Source organism: Sus scrofa, chromosome 7, assembly GCF_054392235.1.
Source record: "Sus scrofa isolate SSC_HxYL_T2T_F1_AM1 chromosome 7, Sscrofa_HxYL_maternal_Yorkshire_Landrace_v2.0, whole genome shotgun sequence".
Taxonomy (NCBI): Eukaryota; Metazoa; Chordata; class Mammalia; order Artiodactyla; family Suidae; genus Sus; species Sus scrofa.
In genome coordinates this window covers 89,745,795-89,771,199 of record NC_139389.1, presented here as the reverse complement: position 1 = coordinate 89,771,199, position 25,405 = coordinate 89,745,795, and the positions used below count along the sequence as shown (strand labels likewise).

Genomic DNA, 25,405 nt, shown 5'->3' with positions numbered 1-25,405 from the left:
TTTCTCTTTCTGACTTACCTCACTTAGTATGAGAGTCTCTAGTTCCATCCATGTTGCTAAAAATGGCATTATTTTGTTCTTTTTTATGGCTGATTAGTATTCCATTGTGTATATATACCACCTCTACTTAATTCATTCATCTGTCGAAGGACATTTAGGTTGTTTCCATGTCTTGGCTATTGTGAATAGTGCTGCAGTGAACATGCGGGTGCATTGTGTCTTTTTTAAGGAAAGTTTTGTCCAGATATATGCCCAAGAGTGGGATTGCTGGGTCATATGGTAGTTCTGTGTATAGTTCTCTAAGGTACCTCCATAATGTTCTCCATAGTGGTTGTACCAGCTTACATTCCCACCAACAGTGCAGGAGGCTTCCCTTTTCTCCACACCCTCTCCAGCATTTGTTCTTTGTGGACTTATTAATGATGGCCATTCTGACTGGTGTACGGTAGTATCTCATGGTAGTTTTGATTTGCATTTCTCTACTAATCAGGGAGGTTGAGCATTTTTTCATGTGCTTGCTGGCCATCTGTATATCTTCCTTGGAGAAATGTCTTTTCAGGTCTTTTGCCCATTTTTCCATTGGATTGTTGGCTTTTTTTGCTGTTGAGTTGTATAAGTTGTTTGTATATTACAGAGATTAAACTCTTGTCATTTGCATCATTTGAAACTATTTTCTCTTATTCTGCAGCTTGTCTTTTTGGTTTTCTTTTTTCTTTCTTTTTTTTTTTAGAATTTGTGATGATTTTTTTTTTCATTATAGCTGGTTTACAGTGTTCTGCCAGTTTTCTACTGTACAGCATGTTTTAATGTATGGAAGAGCAACTCCTCTTTCATTGCTTTATTCATTCAAAGCATCCTCATTTATTTTCATTTTTTTATTCTAAATTAAATTGATTTACTTTCTGAAGTTAAACCAAATTCCACTGTTGTTTTCAATATCACAATATTTAATTATAAAGAGCAGAACTTTGAAATTGAATATTGCAGAAAGAGTCTAGGTCCTTTTAAATGTTTGACTACTTTTAGGACACAACAAAATTTTGTCATCTTTATTATTTCAACATTTTTGGTTAAAATATTTGTGTTAAATGTTATTTTTCATATCTTTTAATTTGGATCTATACTTAATATAGACTTTTTCCTTAATATGATTGGTCTTACTACTATTGGTTTCAATTTACATATTAAGACGTTAGTGGTACCATTGCTGAACTCTAACATCTCATTTTTTTCTAGTACATTCTCTTGTGTGTCTTAAGTTATGATCCCCAAACATTAATAACATTTTTCCTGCTACTTTTATTGTTTGTTATGATAACTAAAGGTTTAGAACAATATTGAAAAATGATGATAATCGCTGTGGCAAAACTTATCTTCCTAAACATGACTCTCTTCTTTCTTGATGATGAAATTGCATTTTCTTGGGATCAGTTGCCTGTGTACTTCCATGGGGTTTCAAACTCAGTCCAAAAAGCCGCATCTCCCTAGCCGAGACCAATCCCATCCTCACCATTTTCCTCTCCAGTGTCTATTTAGCCATGAGCGTAAAGCATGTAGCTGAGACTGCTATTGTCTGCCACAAAGCCAGCTCCATCTCTCATTACTAACAGATACCTGAAGCTCATTTAGAGTCATTGTACAACCTCCCTTGCAATTAGAAGTGGCAAAAACCATGAAAGAAAACAATATTATCAGGTAGCCACTTAGTGAAAATTCTCTATAGGAGCTGACTCATTGCTGAGTTATGCTCTTTGCCTTTCCCTAACCCCATATTTTCTCAGGTCTAATTTGGAAAAGTGTTTGTTTTTATGCTGAATTTATAACACTGTAAATATTTATGGTTAAATAATGCTAATTAAATCCTGTAAGTATTTTTTTTTTGTCTTTTTTTGTCTTTTTGTTGTTGTTGTTGTTATTGTTGCTATTTCTTGGGCCGCTCCCGCGGCATATGGAGGTTCCCAGGCTAGGGGTCGAATCGGAGCTGTAGCCACCGGCCTACGCCAGAGCCACAGCAACGTGGGATCCGAGCCGCGTCTGCCACCTACACCACAGCTCACGGCAACGCCGGATCGTTAACCCACTGAGCAAGGGCAGGGACCGAACCCGCAACCTCATGGTTCTTAGTCGGATTCGTTAACCACTGCGCCACGACGGGAACTCCTAAATCCTGTAAGTATTTAAAACCGAAGGGAAATAATTAATTACTCGAGTAACACAATGGCTGAGTCACTAACAGGAAATGTTCAGGGAAACCAAATAGCATCAACTGCAAGCTCCCACCACATCTAAGCAGGAAGGAAGAGAAGAGGGCGTCTTACCAAAGCCCAAGAGTGTGGCCATGCATTCATTTTCTTCTTCTTCCTTTACAAATTACCATAAATACCGGGACATCATCCAACACAAACTTATGATCTCACGGCCCTGTAGGTTCAAAACCCAACCTTGGTCTCTCTGGAACAAAATCAAGGTGTAGACAGGATGATATCCTTTACTGAATGCTTTAAGGGAGAATCTGCTCCAAGAGTCATGCTGTTTGTGGACCAAATTCAGTTCCATGGGACTATAAAATGACCTCTCCATTTTCTTACTGATTTTCTTTCAGCCAGGGGTTATTCCTAGTTTCTAGACGTTCTGCATTCTTTGGTCATGGCCTCATTCTCTTCAAAGCCAGGAACAGTGGATTGAGACCCTCCCAAGTCTTTTCATTCCTGGGTTCATTTCTGCCTCATCTATCTTGTTCTCTGCAGGCATGAAAGCTTCAGTGTTTCTAAATGCACATGCAATTAAACTGGGCCAATCCATATTATCCAGGATAATCCCCCCATCTCAAAATTGATCAGCTAAATCACATTTGCAAAGTTCTTTTTGCCATGTAAGGTAACCTATTCACAGGTTCTGTGAATAGGGTGTGTAGTTCTTTGTGAGATCATTATTCTACCTATAAAAGCTTGTATACAGAAATTGGAAATGTGGTGGTCTTTTCCACCAGAAAACCTGGAACCATGGAAGTGATGCAGAAATTTCAGAGTGACCCATAGAACTACTGCAGAGGTATGGGCTAAGGCAGTGCGTGTGTGTGTGTGTGTGTGTGTGTGTGTGTGTGCACGTGTGTGTGTGCACGTGTGTGTGTTCTTTCTGCCTTTCTTCTACCCTCCATTAATCTACCACTGACACCCATTTATCACTATTTAGTCAGATGACATAGGGTCTTGGAAATTCCATCTTCATAGATTAGGTTCCTATATAACAGATCAAATTTGGATAAATGAAAATAATGGGTTAGAAGGAAAGTGGACCTGCGATTGCACATATCCTTTTGTTATTTATTCTCTGGAAAACAAACGTGATGTTTGAAATTCCTGAAGGCATTCTGTGACAAATCATTTTAAAAGAAGCATACAGAGAAGATGTATTGGAGTTCCTGCTGATTTTGTGGCACTGGTATAATCAACACATACACTGGCACAAGTTTGCTTTCCATGTCCACAGGTCTTTGACCATCATTACTCTCTGAGGACATATAAACTATTTAATCTAAGAAGAGTTTTCTTATAACTTAATTAGTTAAGCTTACTTTTCAGAAAAAGAGATTCAGTAGTTGTCCAATGAACAGATATCTACTGACCATATAATTCACTGTATAATGGAGAAGATATGGAGCTAGCTGATAGAGCATTAGAGTAATCATCTGATCTCACAGCTAAAGGATCACTTTTTAGATTGTGTCCTGATCTCTTGGGATAGCATCCTTTTTGTATAATATACACTCTTTTTTATCTTTGAAATTTTTTGGCTGTACCTGCAGCATGCAGAAGTTCCATAGCAGAGATCAAAACCATGCAACATCAGCATCCGAAGCCACAGTGACGACAATGCCAGATCCTTATCTCCTAAGCCACCAGAGAACTCCTACACTCTTAAACAATGACTATCATAGGTCATTTTGTCTCTAACAGAAGAATCTATAGGCTGGGGAACAAGGTTATTCCCTATGTATCATCGATCCTTACAAGTCACTTGTATAGAATTAGTACTTTCTTTTCTCACAACTTTATACTCTTTAGATCTGGGAAGTTCTGAGACATGCTTTCACCAGGAAATTCATTGATATTTCCATTAACCTCAAGCCATTTCTGTCTCTCAATCATTTTGTTTTTCTTTCCAAAAGTCTACCTTGTAAAGAGAAATGTACCTTGATCATCAGGAGAAGAGGCTAGTACTGCTACTTTCAGTGCTTAAGTAGAGTCATGGAAGACGTAAAAAAAAAATACAAATTGAAACGTGGAATTGAACTCTTCATAAGAAGCCATTATTAAAAATAAAAAGAGTTACAGAGATTAAAAGTAAAAGGATATAAAAAGAAAAATTATGCTAATATGTTATTGTTTCACTGATCTGTGATGTATTATCTTACTGTAGCTGCTGTAACAAATTTCTACAAACTTAGTGACTTAAAATAGTAAAAATTTAGTTTTAAGTGAGAAGTCTGATACAAGTCTCACTGGGCTAAAGTCATAATGTTGGCAGAGTTGCACTCCTTTCTGGAGGCTTTGGAGAGAATCCATTTCCTTGACATTTTCAATTAAACCAAAAAAAGCAGAAAAAGTGGAAATATATAAATATAAGATGTCTGGCAAGAAAGCAAATCTTAGTTTAACTGTAATGATAACCACATTAAATGTAAAATTTTGTTCATTTTTCGCAACTACTGTCATACATTTATGACATTTATAAATGATGTGTATATATATATATATATATATATGACAAATCTCACAAGATACCTATTTTTTGTACAGTCATATTCAGTGTGTACTCCTTTACATGTATAAGCATAGTTGACAAATTGTTTATTCTTTCCTTCAAATTAGTATTCCCCTCCAGGACTATTTTCTTTTACCTGAAGAACTGACATTAATATTTATTTAGTGCAAGCTCTTAGAAAACAGATTTGCTCATTTTTTTTCTGAAAATATTAATTCACTTTCACCAAAAGACTATGAATTAATCTCATTTAGACTTTTAGCTTGGTATTATTTTCTTTCAGCACACTGTCTTCTGGATGCCATGTTTCTGTTATGGGAAAAGCTGTCAGTCTTGTTCTTTTCAAATCAACATGCATTTCCTCACCTAGAGACATTTAAGAGTCTTTTATTTTAATCTGTCATATATTTACATGTTTGGGTGTTTTCTTGGTTATAGAGGTTTTGTGTATGTGGATTGATGTCTTTCATCTGTTATCTCTTCAAATATTGCATTTTTCCCATTCTTTCCTTTCCTTCTCCCATTTGGACTTCTTTTTTACCTTTGTAAGATATGTTCACTGTATCTCACAAATCTCTAAGGCCCCTTTCTATATTTTTAAGACTTCCTATTTGCATTTGCATTTCAATTTGTGTGTTTTGTATAGACTTAACTTCCAGTTCACCTTTTTGTATTCTTCTCTATTTGATCTGATTTTAAACACACTTAACAATTTTTCTAAATTTCAGATTTTTTTAATTCTAGAATTTCCTTTTAATTCCTTTTATGGATTCCAATTGAAATTCTCTTTCTCTCTTTTTCTCTAACACTTTTGTTTAACGTATTTACTGCATTTTCTTCTATAATCTTGAACATACTAATAGCTATAATTGTAATGTTGTTTTATTTACATTCATATTCTGAAAAATCTCTGCTTATCTTTAGTTATCTATTTTTTTATATTTTGATAATCTATTTTATGCTTTTATATTTGTAGTGAGTTTTTATTAAATTGTACATGCTTTTTTATTAAAAATTATTTTATACGAGCCCCAGATCATGTTACTTTCCTCAAAGTAGATTCATCTATCTCATTATTAGATAAATATAGTGGAGGTTAATTCTCTTAATCCACTGTGTCTCCAATAGGGGCACATTCACCCTCCAGAGGACATTAGGCAAAAATGGAGGTATTTTTGATTGTTTACAACTGAGGAGGTGCTACTAGCCCGTAGTAAGAAGAGGTCAAGGTACTGCTGAACAATCTATAGTGCATAGGAAACCTGTATATCCCCAAATGTCAGTAATAACAAGGTTGAGAAACCCTGCTTTAATCCAAATGGATTTTTTTGTGTTTAAGCTGATTTTCAGCCCTCATAACACTAAGACTATCTATGGTTCTTTTGTAGACCTCCAGTATTAAAACTGAACTCTGACATATTCTCTAGACTTCTCATTCATGTAAGATTTAAGTTTAGAAATGATGAAAGTGGGCATAGAGACAACAGATTATGAGGCTTCCATTTTGTATGGAGACATCTAGTAATACTCGAGCAGCTCTGGACTGTTATTACCATCATAGGCCATGTTTGAAGTGATGGGATCCTGGAACCAACAGTCAAAAAAGTGACTTCTCTATCCTCCAACTTCATAATTGCTAGGACGACAGTAATTCCTTTTATATACCAGTTTGTTGGGGATGTTTTGGAATTTGCTACTGGACACCACATCAAATTCGACCCTTACAGTACTTTCCATGATTTTGTAAACACCCAATGCCTTATAGTACTCTCATTAAAAAAAATAATAACCACGACAGTTTAGTTACTAGTCCAGTAATTACTGGCACACCAAACACAAACATTATTGCATTCAGAGTGAAAAGACTTTTGAGTGAACTGAAACTCCTCTCTAAGATTTAAAAAATAACAACTAGAAATCACAACAAAACTCTCCAAAACTTTGCAATATCAAGTTAAATAGTTTCATGAAATTTTCAAGGGAATATGACAACTTTATTTTCTTCCCTCTAGAAAATTAAGAACAAGATTTGGGTCTTTCAATGTCATAAAAATATTTAACAGAATGAATCTTTCTACTTAATGATATTTTACTATACACAGCCCTTTATTCAGAATCTTGAGGCTCTTGCTGTAAGTCAGATGGGAAACATTGGTTACTCTTTTACTTAATATCTTTGAATAGTCTCTCTTTGAAATTTGAATAAATTGAAATTATTGGCATCATCTAAAATACATGAATTTTTTCTTCTAGCAATATCTCCAGCTCAGTTCTTCCAACTTTTGCACACACTAACTACACTACAGCTAAACAATTTTTTAGGGTCTTCAAATATACCAAATTCATAAGATCTTTGCATCTGTGTACATCTTCCTCTCTACCTAGAATTTTCTGTCCTCAGATAATTGCATGGTTGTCTCTTTCAAGTCATCTGAGTATCAGTTAAAACCACTTGATAAGATTTTGCCCAACAAGCAAACATAAAGTAACTACCAACTACCAATCCAGCTCTATTATAACATTATGTTTATTTCCTTCAGAGTGCTCTCTTCATATCTTATGTTTTTTTTCAATTAATAGTTTAACCTATTTTTATCCACTTGAATGAAACCCAACAAGACCTTGAATTCTACGTGTTTCATTCATATACCTAGAATAGTGCCTGGGGATGATTGGTAAATACATTATTTGCTAAATGATTGACTGATTCTGTAATAAATAAATAAATAGTTCCAAATGAACTTTCTCCCTTCTTGCTTTTCTCATCCTTCTATTGCATCCAGCAAACCGTATGCTGACTCAATAATCTCCTCATGGAAGCTTTTACTTCCTGGTTGCGAAGAGTATAAATTACAGGATTCATCAGAGGAAAGATTACAGTGTGAAAGAGAGAAACCACTTTGTCAGCTGGAGAGGCTCTGAAAGGGCGAGTGTAGATGAAGATGGCAGGTCCAAACATGAGAAACACAATGATAATGTGTGTGGTGCATGTGGAAAGAGCCTTGTTCTTCCCTTCGGAGGAGTGTCCCTTTACATGGCAGAGGATGACTGCATAGGAGGCCAGAAGCCCAAGAAAGCATAGGAGGGTGAGCAGGCCACTGTTGGAAACCATCAGGAGCTCCACCACAAAGGTGTTGGTGCAGGCCAGCTTGATGACCTGTGGCACATCACAGAAAAAGTTGTCCAGCTGGTTTGGGCCACAGAAGGGCAGGTAAAGAATAAGAGCAACTTGTACAATGGAATGAGTAAAGCCTCCAAGCCACAGAGCCATGAGCAAGGCATAGCAGGCCCTGGGGTTCATGATAGTTGAGTAATGTAAAGGACGACAGATGGCAATGTAGCGGTCAAAGGCCATCACAACAAGAAGGAACATCTCCCCCGCTCCAAAGAAATGCAAGAAAAAGAGCTGAGTGATGCAGCCTCTGTAGGAGATCACCTTCTTCTCAGAGAGGAAGTCCACCAGCATCCTGGGAGCCACGATGAAGGAGTAGGATGCATCCAGGAAGGCCAAGTTGCCCAGAAAGAAGTAGAGTGGAGCTGTGAGGCCAGGGTCTGACCTGATGGTGAGGATGATGAGGAAGTTTCCAGGAAGGATAATGAGGTAGAAAATTAAGACTAGAGTGAAGACCAGTAGTTGAGTACCTTGAGACTGAGTCAGACCAAGGAGGATGAATTCAGTTACTACTGTGTTGTTCTCCCTCTCCATCACTGATCAGTCTGCAAAAGAACAAAGAGCAAAAATATATTTAGTAATACAAAGCATTATAAGCACCTTTTTGTCTATTCCATAGCTCCTCTCCAAATAAAAACAACGTTTTCCACAGCCAACAGTTTGCTAGCTGAAAACAACTTATGCCCCATAACTCTCCTATGCTTTTAGTTAACTTTCTACTCTTCTATCTCCTGATTCCCTAAGAAACTGTTTTTATAGCCACACTTTCATTCCTGTTTAAACATGTGCTTGTATGTAATTGTGCTCCTGTAGGAATCTTAGCTATTTTTGCTAAGTATGTTAAGGATCTCCTAATTAAAACAAAACAAATCATTATTAACTGTGTCAAGTTCCCATTGTTCTTCTTGTTAGTGTGGCACTGTCTCTACTGCTTAGTTTGGTTGCTGGAATTTGGTCCCCTTCTTCATCTCCATAAAGCAAAGAAATTTTGCATATGCTTCTTTCTTTCCATTCCCATAGAATCCTGAGTTCTTGGTTTGAAGATATGCATCTTGTTTTCCATGCCGCTTTGTTTGTTCATTTGTTTGTATGTTTGTTTTGGCTGTGGCAAATAGCGGATTGATGTGGGATCTCAGTTCCTAGACAAGGAATTGAACCTGGGCTTAACCACTGGAATATCAGGGAACTCCCTGAAATCCATGCTACTTAACATTTTATGTTTATTTCTTTTCTCCCATTCTCATGTGCATACCTTCTATTCTAATGATTCTCAAATGGTGCTCATCACAGAGATAGAGGATAGGTGTGCCTCAGAAGGATATTTCTCTTTATAAAATGAATTCCTAAAATAGCCCCAAACAATGGATCTTACGGGACAGCCTTTTGTTCTAGTCCTATAAGGCAAAGGAGGATTGTCAGTGTAGGCAAGGATAGAGAACTGAATCTTTTCATTATCTCTAACCTTCCTTCTTGTTTCAGCTGATGCAAGAACACATCTGGCACTGAAGACGCATGAGTAGAGAGGGTACCTGTATCCCTCCTCTCTTTCTCAGAGTGCAGACACACAGCATCCATCCTCAGGCAACATGGAGCAAGCCTAGATTCTGATTGCTCTCAGACTAGTTCCTCTTTGGGGACCTGATCACCATCCTAGTATCTCACTCCTTAATCTTTCCTAGTTCATTTCCTCTTGTTTGTTTTTTTAAATTTTTTTATAATTTCCTATTCTCTTCCTTCTAATTCTACCTTAATACACTCATTTTCTCAATGATTCTTTTTTTATATTTTCTTTAGTTTCTTTGATGGGATAATATAAAGCATGCCAATCTACATATAATAGGGATTCCAGAAAGGGAAGAAAAAGAACAGGAGATTGAAAATATATTTGAAGAAATTATGGCTGAAAACTTTTCAAATCTAAAAAAGGAAATAGATATCCAGATACAGGAAGCATAGAGGACCCCAAACAAGTTAAACCCAAATACTTACACCAAGATATATTTTTATTATTAAATTTTATTCTTTTATTTTGTTCATGCAATTTCTCTTCCTTTTCATATCCCTTGCTCTTCCTTCCTTATTGCTTGCTTCCTTTTCATTCTCTTACTTCTTCTTTTTGTCACATTCTTTCAGTCTTAACACTTTTTTTTCTGTTTTGTTCTCTCTGTTTACATTCTACTTCATTATATTCAATACCTGTCTTTCCATTAATTCTGAGATAATATATTTTTCTTCTCATTCCATAGTAGAGCTAGTATGGTAGGTGCTTTCTAAATATTCCCTTAGAATGGATTTTTCTACAGACTGAAAATGCTTAACCAGGCCTTCAGTTCTAACCCTCTTCTCCTTAATATTACCCCCTTTGAAATTTACTTGGTCTCAATCACTCATTAGTTACTTCACATTCTCTCACGTATTTTGTCTGCTTTTAACTCATTCTGATAAAAATGAAATGATTTATCTTTGTGTTCTAAAATAAATCTCAACACCACACTTGGTAATGAAAATATATTTAATGAAAATTCAAAAATGATTATGTGGTTTATGATACTGTATTGATTCTCTATTTTAAGTTATTATACTAAACTATTACCTATTTTATAAGTTTTGAAAAATATGGATCAGCCTGAAGGATCAAAAATATTTAATTGATACTAAAGTTGTATGTTCAACTTTATTCAGTTGCACAAATCTTCAGTCACGTAATAACTTACACATTAAATGGAATAGTTAAATTAGGTAATACACATTGCTACCGTCCCTTAATATTCCAAGACTTTAGACAGTATCATCAATATTATATGAAGAGCCCTGGCCATGAATTATTCTACCTAAGTTACTATTTCTGCAATATGGTAACTGTATACCTTTGGGGAACTCATTTAGTTTTTAATTTTTTTAACCTATACAGTAGAAACGATGGAGCCACATTTCTGCTCCACATGGTTGATAGGAAGATCAAATGAGATGTTTAGTAGCCAGTTTACATCTACTTAAGCTGAATAGAAACATTCAGTGATTAGACACCTGCTAGTAAAAAATTATAAAGTGGACACCATGTCAGTAGATCTTTAGGAACTGCCCTGAAGGTAATTCCACAAGAGATGGTGGCTGCTTAAATCTGAATCATTTCATGATATGAAATTGTGGAGTTTCAAAGAAGTGTCCATGTAAAGTTTTCTTATCTAATTCAGCTATGGCTTGTAAATCAAGTCTTTCTTTTTTAACATCCCTAACTCTGAGCCTTATATTGGTTCATGTTAGGACTATATACAAAAGAAAACATTTATGCACACTGATTGTGGAAACCGAAAGATTTGTAAACTTGTGAAGTCAGGGGAAAAATCATTTGTATGATACCCCAATTTAAATCCAGATGGTGAATCACCTAAATCTATTCACATTTTTACTTTTTTTGTAATAGTTGAATTAAATGTTATAGCTCCTTTAAGATAATGTTATGGCAAGTGATATATTTGAGTGATAGGATAGAAAGTGCTAAATATATTTGATTTTAGAGCTCACCTTTTCTCTGTCCCTGCCACATTATTCTATTCTCATGCATTTTTAAGGCAGCAAATGTCTGAAACAAATACAGTATTTTTTCTATTCCTTCTTCCTCTCAATTTCTTTCAAATATAAAGAAAGAGAAAATTTTCACCTCACTGGGGAACAGTGCTACTCACAAACAAGCAGCTATTATCTTCCTTCTGATGAAATGGAGATTAATTATTCTGGAATGTTTTCTTAAATATATGTTCTTTTGGTGAAATAACATAAATTCTGAAATCTGCTCTACAAGTTGTGATGCAAGAGGGGATATGCTTTGGGGTTTTATAGCTACCTTAAGCCTGTAGAGTGCTTCCAGTGGGAATTATTAGAATGTCAGCTAGAACTAGACAAAGGAAAAGACTCAAATAGTTTAAGCATTAAATGTTCAAAGCCAGCTAAGGCCACACAGGTCTTATTAGGTTTTAGAATTTGACATTTCATCAGTGACAGTGACAATGGAATGGAACATATGTTTATTAAGCACAGTGAAAGTAGAGAACCTGGAGAGGTTATTTTAGAATCTTACAAAATTCATAGAAGTGATGAGAAGGCATTGATATTTAGTAAGAACAACATTTTGCAACACTAAGTCAGTGGCGACTATGTTACTAACTGCGTATTTTTGTGCAGAAGAGTTAGAGACTATTTTATACTCGAAATTGTTCAGGAATGATTCTCCTTAAATAAGAGATCTTCCTGATGTCTTATAGAATAGTCTGTCTAGGGACATGCCTTCGTAAATAAAAGAATTTCTCTATTGTGATCTTGGTATTTATGGTTATTCATTTTTTGAATGTGTAGTTCCTGTGTTCTGCTATAGTAGAATGTAGATCTTTTTTGTTTTTCAATTAAATAATGTTACATGGATTAAAAAATATTTAATTGTACAAAAAATCAACTTAGTTTTTTCGCTATACATTAAGAAGAAAGCAAAATAATCTGTCACATTAAGATTAAAATAAAAAATTTTTACAAAAGAAATGCAGTATATGATATATGATCAAGTATGCTTTTATTCAAATTGTGTCCAGTTCAGCCACAGAAGTAGTAGGAAGTGTTGAAAAGTGGAAGAAAGAAGTAAAGAGATGAAAATAATGTTATTTACAGTTTTTTTCCTGTTATAATCTGTGCTGAAAATAAATGACTTTGAACATACAACATTTTGCTTGTGTGAAAGTTTATCTGTGGTATAAATTCCCAGGAAGACAGACAGCTAGAAATATGATAGTTGGAAAAGAGAGAACAGAGGGAGAAAAATGGAAGGACATAATGGAAAAAAAAAAATAGGAGAAAGAAGTTGACACAGAGAAATAACGCCCACATAGATCCATGTACCACAAAGGGATGTATGCGGATGTAGAGAAGGGTGGAGCAGGGAAGGGAAAGCGATGAGAAAACTGGAAATGCAAAGTCTTTTGTTTTTGCTTTCTGTTTTTATTGTGTTTTATATAATTACAGACTGCACAGGGATCTCACTTCTCGGAAGTGATGTGTGAGATAAATTTTAGTTCTTTGAGAGGCCTCAGGGAAGTTGTAGTGCTGGAAGCATGGATCAGTTCTTTCCCTCCCCAAGGAGAAACTGAGAGTTGGAATTTTTAATTGCTGAGTGATGTTCTACTGTATAGATATAACACATTTTAGTTTTATGTATTCATGGACATTTGGGAATTTTTTGAAATTAAAGTATAGTTGATTTAAAATGCATGCCAATTTCACGTTCTTTTTTAAAATATTCTTTTCCATCCGGGTCATTTCTAGGATATTAGATACAGTTCCCTGTGCTGTACAGTGGGACCTTGTTGTTTATCCATTCTAAATGTAATAGTTTACACCTACTAACCCCAAATGCCCAGTCCATCCACTTCCTCCCCACAAGTCTGTTCTCTATGTCTGTGAGTCTGTTTCTGTTTTATAGATAGGTTCATTTTTGCCATATTTTAGATTCCACATGTAAGTGATATGTACAATATTTGTCTTCCTCTTTCTGACTTACCTCACTTAATATGATAATCTCTAGTTGTATACATGTTGCTGTGAATGAGTTAGGGATGTTTTAAGTTTTTATTATTATGGTTAAAGCTACCGTAATCATTCATGTACAATTTGTTTTGTGGATACGTTTTCATTTTTTTGCATAAATATTTGGAGTGAAATTACTAGGTCATGTGTCAACTCTATGTTTAACATTTTGATAAACTGCCAAAATTTTCTTCAAAGTGGCTGCATCATTTTATATTCCACCAGCAATATATATGTGTTCCTTGTTGGCCTTTTTATTATCTGTCTTTTTGACTATAGCCATCTTCATGGGTGTGACATGGTTTCTTATTGTGAATTTGAATTGTTTCCCTCTTGACTAATGATTTTCAGCATCTCTCTAGGTGCATATTGGCCATTTGTATATCTTTTATGCAGACATTTATTTAGATCCTTTGCCCATTTTTAATCAAATTGTCTTTTTATTCTGGAATTGTGTGTTCTTGTATTCTGGATACAGTCCCTAATTATATGCCTAATATATAAACACTTTCTACCATTCTGTGCATTGTCTTTTCCCTTTCTCCTGACTCTCATTTATTCTGGGGATATTTTTGTCTGTTTGTCTTTTTTTTTTTTAAATTTTGAGTTTTCACTTTGAAAATGTTTCTGTGAAACTGTGTAGTCTGTCTGAAAATTAATGAAAAAAATCCTCAACTAAAATTAGAGTTGGGAAGTCCTGTAAAGGGAGCTCTCCTGCCTACCACACATCCTCAACTACCCAAAGAGGAAGTCATCAGGTACTCACCTGGGTGGAAGGAGATGTACCTTGTTCTCACAAACAGGAAGGGGAGGAGTTCCTTTTGTGGCTCAGTGGGTTAAGGGTCCAGACTTGTCTCTGTGGAGGCATGGGTTGTATTACCAGTTGTTTAAGGATATGGTGTTGCCTCATGAGGCTCAGATTCCATCTCTGGCCCCGGAACTTCCATATGGTGTGGGTTGAAGCAAAAAAAAAAGAAAAAAAAAAAATCCAAACCAATAAACAAACAGGAAGGGGAATCACTTTACTGTCCTAACAAGAGGAAGGAATATTTTCTTCTTGTCCAGCAACAAGCTCAGCCAGTGGAAAATGCCTAAGCTCAGACTTCACCTCAGCTTTTACTGTCCTCTAGTTAGCTTTCATTTTTACTTGCATATTACTTTCCTTGTCCCATTCTCCTTACCATAAAAGCCTCCATGTTATGGAACTCCTTAGAGTTTCTCTCTGTCAGCTAAGATTCTGCCCGGCATGAATTGTGTGATAAAGCCAAATAGTTCTTCAAATTTACTCAGTTGAATTTTGTTTTTTAACATCTGTTCTCAAGTTACAATTTTTTTTTCAGTGAAAATTCTGTTTACTTCTGCCAACTACCTAAACATAACACCTTGAAATTGTGAGTTAAAAGAAAATTCTCACTTGAGATTTGGGACATATAAGAATTTGATTACAAACCAAACAACATGGTTTGGGAAGCATTTATTGTCATTTCCACGAAAAATCAAATTTGAGACACATTTTTTTCTTTTTGTCTGCTTCTGTTGATCAGGCTCTCTTCTAATTATCTATTTTTTTTCAAAATCTGAGGTCTCAGCCTGGTGGCCAATCAGTTCCCATTCTTATTCAGGCACAAAGCCTTGTCCACAATGCTCTCTCAGATTCAAAGTTCTATTAGCAGCTCTCAAGGCAATGGTATTCTGTAGATGTTCTCACAGTAGTCAGTGGTTTAATGCTGGTTTATTTTCCTGGAATGGAGTTCAAGGTTCAAACTGGGACTCAAGTGTGATCTTTTTACTTGGTTTCAACATGATAATTGATTTAAAAATTATTTTAAATGATTTTAGAGATTGTGTATATTTTGTAACCCAAGGGGTGGGTGAGCTCGAGTCCACTTACTGACATAAAAATCTTACATAATATTTTACCAATGGTGTGTAATTCTATCCACCACTGAATGTACACTTTACCTTAAAACTGGCTAGGATTCCTTTAATACAGGGTGTGCTATATTGTGAGACTGAGATTTTTAAATTACGTAGATGCTCAGAGCAGCTTTATTTATAATTGCTCAAACTTCAAAGCTACCAAAATGTTCTTCAGGTTTCAAACTTTAGCTTTGAAATTTAGGGTTACACAAACTGTGGCACACCCAGACAGTGGAATTTTATTTGGTGCTAAAAAAAATGAGCTATCAAGCAATAAAAAACATGGAGAAAACTTAAGTGCATGTTACTAAGTGAAATGAGCCAATCTGAAATCTCTGCATACTGCATGAATCCAACCATATGACACTTTTTTTTATGTGGAAAAAGCAAAACCACAGAGATAGGAAAAAGTTCTGTAAAAAGAACACTGAATAATGATAAAAGAATCAATAAACGAAGAGGATACTGCACTTGTCGACATATCTGCACAACATATAGGAACACTCAAATACATAAAACAAATACTAACAGACATAAAGGGAGAAATGGACAGGGATAAAATAATAGTAGGAGATTTTTGTGTGTGTGTTGGTTATACAGTGCTAAAATCCAGAAGTTCTGTGTGGAGCTAGCATTTTTGGAAACATAATTTTCTCATGGCCTCTTGCATTTTCTCATTTCTCAAAGTGTAAATAATAGGATTGAGTAAGGGTGTGATAACAGTGTAAAATACAGCAAGGATTTTATTGCCAGCAAAACTACTGAATGGCAGGCATAGATAAAGATACATGGCCCAAAGAACAGATGTGGGCAGACAACGTGGACAGAGCCTTGGAGAGCCCTCCAGATGATCTTTGTTGCACAGTGAGCAGGATGACAGTATAGGAGACAAGCAGCAGGAGGAAACAGATAAATGAGAGCAGTCCACTGCCAGCAATGACAAATAATTCCAGGGTGTAAGTGTCCATACAGGCAAGCTTAATCACAAGGGGAAGGTCACAAAATATATTGTCTATGATGTGGGGGCCACAGAAAGGCAAGTTCACTGTTAATACCATCTGACTCATGGTGTGTATAAAGCCAATTGTCCACGAAGGCATAGCAAACCCTTTCAGCAACTTGTGGCTCATGATCGTCCTGTAGTGCAAGGGTTTACATATGGCTACATATCTGTCAAAAGCCATGGCTACCAAAAGAGTCGCCTCAGCACCTCCAAAGCAGTGCATAAAGAACATCTGAGCCATGCAGCCCCACATGGAGATGACCTTGTGTTCAGTGAGCAAATCTCTGATCATCTTGGGTGTGGTGACTGTGGAGAGACACATGTCCAGGAAGGAGAGGTTTCCGAGGAGGAAGTACATGGGAGAATGAAGGGTGGAACTGAATGTCACCGTGACCATGATGAGAACGTTTCCCAACACAGTAGCACCATAGATCAAGGAGAATGTCACCAAGAAGACAAACTGAAGCTCCCATCCTACAGAAAATCCTACTAAAATAAACTCGGTCACTACAGATCCATTTTTCAGATCCATTTACTCAACTCAGAAAGATTCCAGAAGTTCTTTACATACAAAGAGATCTTTTTTAAAAAGCCACGATTAGCACTGATGTTTTCTGATTTCTATTTGATGAATAATAGTTGGTGATATTAGATCATATGATCTTAAATCTCAGATCTTTTGAGGCAAATCCTTGCATTACTATTTTTCACAGTGAAGAGTTTGTGTGTTTTCTGTAAATATAGATATTGTGGTCTAGAAGTAAATATTGATATGGTTCAATCCTAACATATAGATTTTGCTTTAGTTGTAATGTATTACATAAATCCTCTTTACTTATCTTTTTAGACATATCCATAAGCTTTAGGGTGGTGTGATCAAAAACAAGATATAATAATTATGTGATTACTATGTGATAAGATCTCTTGTGTTTTGTATGTGTTGACACACTTAGTGTTCATACAAATCCTGTGAAGTATTATAATTTTCCTAATTTTGCACATAAGAAAACTTAGCATATATGTATTAAATGACTAACTGATGACTACACAGCTAACAAGTACCAAAACTGGTACTCAATACCTATCTATCTGACCAGTGCCTAGGCTTATATCAATATGCCATGTTGCCTGCAAAATTAAAGGAATATATGTTTGGTCAAGTTATTATTGATCAAATTAATATGTCCTATTCATATAGAACATGGAAGATATTATTCAACAAGTATGTTGGAATCCCTGTGTGTAATTAACCACACTTTTTCTTTGTATGGAATGAATCAATTCCCTATATAGAGAGAATTTATCATCTAGATAAATTATAGAAGAAAAAAGCAATAAGATATATAAAAAAAATATTTAGCTTAGCACATGTTGTATGAAAAATGTTAAGAATTTTTAAAAATGGAGACCAATTCCGTGTATTACTTTCTAGATACAGCTTCAAGCTTGGTTGTTCCTATCTTCAAACCACTTAAAAGTAAGTAGGGTATTCCTGGTCAATGAACAAAAAGGGTGAGTCTTAGAGAATGTGTGATCATTTATAAGAAGAAAAGAATTAATCTCAGGGAATAGAAAGAGTGGTATATTTGGAGGAGTTAACTGAATTAAAGTTTTAAAATGCTTAGGAAGTGTCTGTTTTTTCTCTAGTGACCTGTATTTCTCTTCTCATTTTCAGTTCTGCTCAGTCTCTTGTCAAAATACCATATCACTATTATCCAACCTTAATTCCCTGAATTGCTTTCTTAGAAATTGTCAAGAAATGGTTAGTGCCTACCAATTAGGGGAGATAAAAATGAAAATGGTATAGTTCCTATAGGTCAACCTCCAGGAGTGTGCAGCATGGGTGCTAAACAGTAGACTGTGGACCTGGAGGGGCACACAGAGGACAGCACTGCACCATGCCTTCTATGGACGGTGGTGTCAGGTGATTATCATGTGAGTGGGCAGGAATATTGATGGTGACACCTTCATGACAGTAACTGCTATAATTAAATGCATCTTAGAAAAATGTCTCAGCTTGATAACTATTAGAATGAATATGCCAGATATAATTTGGGAAAAATTACCTTTTTTGCATGGATTTTTTTTAATTTCCAAAATTTTATTTTCTAACTTGTTATTAAGCTTTGAGAAAAGTTTTTATTGTAATTGCTCCTATTAATGAAAAAGGGACCATATTTGTCACATAGCTCCTATGCTACATGGAATTTTAAGACCCAAAATACAAGTAACAACAGAAAACCCTGCATATGAAATTAATTCAGTTAAGCATAAATTGGTTAAGAGAGGTTTATTTGGGCCTTTTGTTTTCTCTCAGAGGGAAAACTGGCATTCTTTTTTTTTTAAATTTTCACAGCATTTTTTTCTCTTATCCCTCTCCTGCCTTTCTATGCAAGCTTCCTCAAAATATTTATTTGTCCTGCACTTAATATACCTGGTCTTATATATTATGAGAGTACAAAAGCAATACAAATGAAAGGAAAGAAATTATCATATAGGTTACATAAAACTCCTCCCATTCAGTTAATTACTTTCACTCGGTAGATGATGGACTCCAGAGGAAATTGAAGGTGAAATAATAATGTATGAGAGATCGGAGAGATCTTTATAATCATTCTCCACATCCTATTTAGTAAGTTAAAAAATTGAGATCCACACAATTAAGTAAATCTCCTCAAGTCCTAGAAGCAGGACCACCCCAAGGATATGTGGTAAGTACTAGGTGAGGTGCTGTAGGTATAAGCTCCTGGCTGGGCACAGAACAAGCACCGAGAATGTATGTGTTGAATCTTAGTTATTCAAGATTACAACCCTGAGAATTATTTATATCAATACCTATTAGGAAAGTAATGAGCCAAGACTAGTTCCATTAATTTATTGGGTGTGAACATTTCTGCTCTTGCTCATATGTATACCATACACATCATTTAATATAAACATAATTAATTTAAGGAAATATTTTCTTCCCCTTTCATTATAGACATTCTAAGAAAATAAACATAATTTCAATATTGATTGTTTTTCAAAAACTGTATATACTTATCCTAAAATACAAATGGACCTCAAAAACAATTGAAGAAAAAGGCCTAACACAAAGACCACATGTTGGGAGTTCCCTTCATGAATCAGTGGTTAATGAACATGATGAGGAACCATGAGGATGTGGGTTCGATGCCTGTCCTTGTTCAGTGGGTTAAGGATCTGGCATTGCCATGGCTGTGGTGTAGGTCATAGATGCAGCTCAGCTCCCACGTTGCTGTGGCTGTGGTGTAGGCTGGCAGCTGCAGCTCCACTTCAATCCCTAGCCTGGGAACTTCCACATGCTATAGGAGTGGCTCTAAAAAGCAAAAAAAAAAAAAAAAAAAAAAAAAGTCCACATGTATAATTTCATTTGTATGAAGTATTTAGTAAACATAACTCTATGTAGACAGAGAGTTTATTTTCAGTTACCTTGAGCAGGGAATTGAGTGAAAATAAGCACTGGTGATGCTAATAATTTAAATTTTAAAAATCAGATTGTAGTGATAGGTACACAACAGTGTGAGTATACAAACAATCTTTGAAATGTGTACCTAAAATCGGTGATTTTTATAGTAGGTGAATTATATTCAATAAAACTTAAATTATTATACATTTACCTTATTCTTAATTTAAAATTATCCTTAATATATTAATTTACCATCTTGAAGTACAGTTTTCTAGTACTCTCCAGATGCTTGTACTCAAATATTTCATTATGAGATAATTACTAACATACCACAATCCAATCCAGTCCAGTTATAAATAAATGTATTTATGCTCTCTATTTGAATTTATAGTTTTGACTGCCTTTTATATTTGGAAATCTGCCTTCTCTGTTTTTGTTAAATTGTTTTTGTGATACTTTTCCTAATATTTTGAATATCCATAAGGAGTTTCCTGAAGTATTGACATTTTCCTCCATTCTCTTGTATGTGAACATCCTGTAAGGACTTCTCCCTCTTTATCCCTTTATGATCTCATTTGTATATATGGTCTAACAGTAAGGTTTACACAGAGATTTTCTAAATATCTCATTCTGGTCATTAATTCTTCCTTGCCAACTCCTGCTTCAACCGCCATTATGATATGCATATTTGCATGGTCTACCAGCATCTGAAACCTGATTAAAAGAACAATATCCCTATTATGCCAAAATAATGCAAATTTCTAGCTTTTCCATTGTTTTCAACCATAATTTGAATTATCTGGATGCTAAGGATTTACTTTTCTTAATGTTATTCATCATTCTTTATCACTTATCATCTACTGCCAAATTTTACTCTGCATATCAATTTGAGAGCATATATCTTGTAAATTTTCCAGGAAATTATTAGTTATAGCTCATTGTGAAATAGGTATGTGATTTCATGTCTCAGAAGCCATAGCCTTTTCCTTCCCACCAACACAGAATTAATTAAAATACCGTCTGCAGTGTACTAACCTTCTAATGAAATAGTTCTCTTTTCACTTACCTGCTCTAAAGACAGTCTGTGAGGAACAACATGTTCAAGGAGTTACTCAAAATTAGAAATCTGCTATTCATTCTGTGATATATTTTATGTGGTTCTGCATAGTAATTTCTGCTTCTTTTATAAAGATGTGAACCACTTTGGAGGTGGATTTGTTGAAGCTCTGGGAATCCAGATTTTAGTGGGCGTAGTTAAAATGCTGAAGCTACAGAGAGATGTTCACTTCATTTCTGGCCCTGCACTATGCTGTCACTCTCCTTGAACAGAGAAATGATTAAAATAGGCAGGAGAGTGTTGGTTGACTGGTTGTGATATCGTTAGTGTAGACATCTTTGATTTAATGGGCACTTCCTTTCCTACATGCTACTCCCAAGTTATTTTCTTATCTTCCTTCCAATAACTTTGTGGTAATTTTTTAGGTGAATAATCTCCAAACTTTTCTGTGCATTGCAACTTTAAGAATTGATCTATGCATGTTATAAATTTGTTCCTCAAAGTATATATTTATATTCTGGAAGTAGAAATTTTAAAAGATAATATTGAAGTAAAATATGTTAAGTCGTTTAAACTTGATATCATTAATGGTTCAACTCTTTAATGCTAACTAAAAATATAATAAATATTTTTAAATTCAGGTGTCTTGCTATGAGATTTTCAGAGGTTATACATGGCACAAAAATTTCATAATCAGTATTCCTTTTACTATAAAATAGTATAATAAATTCTTTTTTTACAAGGTGATACTTTTACTAAATTAATTGTATTGATGATTCTGGTATACTTTGCACCACAGCCTTCAAAGTCTTTTTCAATAACTTGCCAACAAAAGGGTGTCATGAGTAACTTTCAAATAAGTTGGCATCTCTGTTCCTTTTCTCCAAATCCTTATTAATTCAAGTCAGATTCATCATTTAACCTATGGCTTCATGTTGATTTTTTGTCATTAATGTTTCTTTTATTACAAGAGTCATTAGAGTTGAGGATTTTTATATACAAATGTTAAAATCTTCCATACTCTTATATAAGGCAAAACACCTGCCCAAAAGACCTAATATTTTCTATCACTATATTTGGAAAGCATAATAAATGGTTTCTATGTATTTTTCAATACTATTTGCTGATTAGGAATGTATCTTATTTATTGTTATATTGCTCATCTTAGACATTTTTTATAGAATGGCAAAAAATAAGTATTTTTTCAGTGGAACATGGCTTTTGTTGTTCTTTTGCTGTTAGTAAGAAACATGCAAAAACATATTTTACTGGGGGAGTTCCAGTTGTGGTGCAGCAGAAACAAATCTGACTAGGAACCATGAGGTTGTGGGTTCGATCCCTGGCCTCGCTCAGTGGGTTAAGGATCCAGAGTTGCTATGAGCTGTGGTGTAGGTCGCAAACATGGCTCGCATCTCGAGTTGCTGTGGCTCTGGCATAGCTGGCGGTTACAGCTCCAATTAGACCCCTAGCCTGGGGATGTTCATATGCTGCAGGTGCAGCCCTAAAAAGACAAAAAAAAAAAAAAAAAAAAAAACAATTTTTACTACATCAACTGAAAAATTTAGAGGTTTCCAGTGATTATCACGTTAATATTTCAAAGAAAATTATAAAGATTATTTGATGCTTTATATATTTATTTTTCAAATGTTTTGCTAATTGTGAGCAGAAGCTAGTATATCATGACATATTATGACTGTCAATACATTGTTAATAATAATGGAAGTAAATTTATATTGTAAAATAATGTTTCTTAATAACTTAAAATGCTTTTTGCCTTATTTTTAATTATAACTGTTTATTATTCTTTGTGATTTACTTGCCTAAGACTTCATTTTATGAGTAGAATTGTCAACTCTGCCATTTTATACTTGTTTACATGAGTTTTAGTAATTAGAATGATCTTCACTCCAAAGTTTATTTGCAAAAGTAGTTTTAAGCCCCTTATGAAGTGTTGGAAGATGAATTAACATACTATAATGTAAGTCTTCCCTCCCCCTTACTTTGGCACAACTAAGCTTTTATGCATAAGAATATGTTCAAGTATATGACCACAAACAGAACTGCTCTCAACATCTCTGCTTAACTCACACCTTCAGGAAGCTTTAAATGCCATATGTAACATGTCCAGGTACTGTACATATTAATTTAGAGTATAAAATAGTATGTGTATTAAATATTACTAAAGATTATTTAATTTATATTTTCTAGTTAAAAGACACATACATGGATATTCTCATTTTTCACCATGACTCATTCATTGGTTTTAGGTAGCTTAAAATGTATTTCCCCTCCTTTGAGACAATAGGTTTAATAACTTTTTTTTGTCTTTTTGTCTTTTTAGGGCCTCACTTGTGGCATATGGAGGTTCCCATCTAGGAGTCCAGTTGGAGCTGTAGCCACCGGCCTGTGCCAGAGCCATAGCAATGCGGGATCCAAGCCACATCTGCGACCTACAGCACAGCTCACAGCAACGCCAGATCATTAACCCACTGAGCAAGACTAGGGATCGAACCCACATCCTCATGGATGCTAGTCAGTTTCATTAACTGCTGAGCCACGATGAGAACTCCAATAAGTTATTTTTTATTATTATTTTTTTTCTATTTGGGTATAGCTTATATAAGATTGCATTAGCTTCAGGTGAACAACATAATGATTTGATATTTGCATACCTGTGAAATGACCACAAAATGAGTTTAGTTACCATCTTTCACTATGCAAGCTATCTACCTATCTATCTATCTACCTATCTATCTATCTTTTTTTTCCTTTTAGGGCCGCACATGTGGCATATGGAATTTTCTAGGCTAGGGGCCAAATTGGAGCTGTAGCCACCAGCCTACACCACAGCCACAGCAACGTGGGCTCCAAGCTTCGTCTGCAACCTATATCACAGCTCAAGGCAACTCTGGATCCTCAACCCACTGAGCAATGCCAAGGATGGACCACATCGTCATGGATACTAATCAGATTCTTTTCCACTGCACCACAATCGTAAATCCCTAATTTTTTTTTTTTAACAGAACTTTTAAGATAGTCTATCTTGGAAACTTTCAAATATACACTGCAATATTATTATCTATATTTGCCATGATGTACACTGTATCCCCATGACTTATTTATTTTAGATGGGAATTTATATCTATTCACTGTCTTCACCAATATCATCCATTCCCTAACCCCCTCCCCACTGTTCATCACCATTTTGTTTTCTATATCTGTAAGTTTTATGTGTGTGTTTGTTTTGGATTCCACATATGAGTGAAATAGTACTGTATTTGTCTTTCTCTGGCTAACTTATTTCCCTCAGCATAACACACTCCAGGCCCAACCATACAGCAAATTGTAAGACTACATTCTTTTTTATGGCCGAGAGTATGTGTGTGTATATATATAATGTCACCTTCTTTATTCATTCATTCATTGATGGACACTTAGGTTGTTTCCTTATCATGGTTATTGGAAATAATGGTACAATGTACATAAGGACATATGCATTTTTTAATTATTGTTTTTGTTTTCTTCAGAAGATTAACCAGAGTAGAATTTCTAGATAATATGGTAGTTCTATTTTTAATGTTAATTTTTTCCGTAATGTTTTCCATAGTGGCTGTAGCAATTTACATTCCCAGCAAGAGTACCCTTTTTTCCCACATCCTCACCAAAACTGGTTATTTCTTGTCATTTTGATTTTACCCGTTCTGATAATGTGAAGTCATTTCTCATTGCGGTTTCAATTTGCACTTCCCTGATAATTAGTGATGTTGAACATCTTATGTTGGCCATCTGTTTGTTTTCATTGGAAAAAGTCTTTGGGTTCACTATCCTTTTCTTAAGTTAGATTATAAAGGTTTTTTTTTTTTCTTCTATTGTATCCGTTTTAAAATATAGTTTTGATTTTAACATTTTGTTAGATAAATGATTTGAAATTATTTTCTCCTAGTCAGTAAATTGTCTTTTCATTTTGTTACTGAGTTTCTTTTGCTATACAAAAGCTTTTTTCATTTGATGTTGTCCCACATGTTAGTGATAGGAGATTACCATCTATGTTTTTTCTAGGAGTTTTATGATTTCATGTCTTATATTCAAATCTTTAACTCATTTTAAGTTAGTTTTTGAGTATGATTGAAAAGTTGTCAATGTATACATCTAAGGATGACCTGACCCCCTTGCTGTACAGTGGGAAAAAAAAGAAAAATAAAAAAAAAAATAAAACACTTTTTCCTCAGCTGAAAAAAAAAAAAAAAAAAAAGAAAAGTTGTGTAGTTTAGTTCTTTTTCATGTGACTGTTTAGTTTTACCAACAGTTTACTGAAGTGTCCTTTCACCATTGTATATTCCAGCCTCCTTTGTCCTAAATTAATTGATCATATATGCATGTGTTTATTTCTGAACTGTTTTGTTCCAGTTATCTACATGTCTGTTTCTATGATGATACCATACTTTTTGATTACTACAGCTTTGCAAGAGTGTGAAGTAAGGGATCATGATG

The 25,405-nt window shown here is 34.9% G+C and overlaps 2 protein-coding genes and 1 pseudogene across 5 annotated transcripts in view; 1 reads left to right on the top strand and 2 right to left on the bottom strand.

Annotated features, from left to right (window-relative positions):
* Positions 1–25,405, top strand: part of LOC110261611 (uncharacterized) — a 310,291-nt gene that overhangs the window by 260,861 nt on the left and 24,025 nt on the right. The window contains exons 3-4 of one of the 4 annotated variants that reach the window (XM_084967020.1): positions 7,548–7,850; positions 9,416–12,643. The exons of 2 other annotated variants lie outside the window; for them this stretch is intronic. The gene's annotated coding sequence lies outside the window, so the exon portion shown is untranslated. Of the gene's footprint in view, positions 1–7,547; positions 12,644–25,405 lie in introns of those variants that run through there. One more of the 4 variants, XM_084967017.1, reaches the window with a different exon arrangement.
* Positions 7,535–8,470, bottom strand: LOC110258852 (olfactory receptor 4N5). Its single transcript, XM_084967014.1, has one exon. The coding sequence runs from the start codon at positions 8,468–8,470 to the stop codon at positions 7,535–7,537; it is 936 nt and encodes a 311-aa protein (XP_084823140.1).
* On the bottom strand, positions 15,874–16,962 carry LOC100153914 (olfactory receptor 4L1-like; annotated as a pseudogene).

Excerpts from the sequence above, each read along its gene's own strand:
- LOC110258852 (XM_084967014.1), bottom strand. The coding sequence starts at position 8,470 with ATGGAGAGGGAGAACAACACAGTAGTAACTGAATTCATCCTCCTTGGT.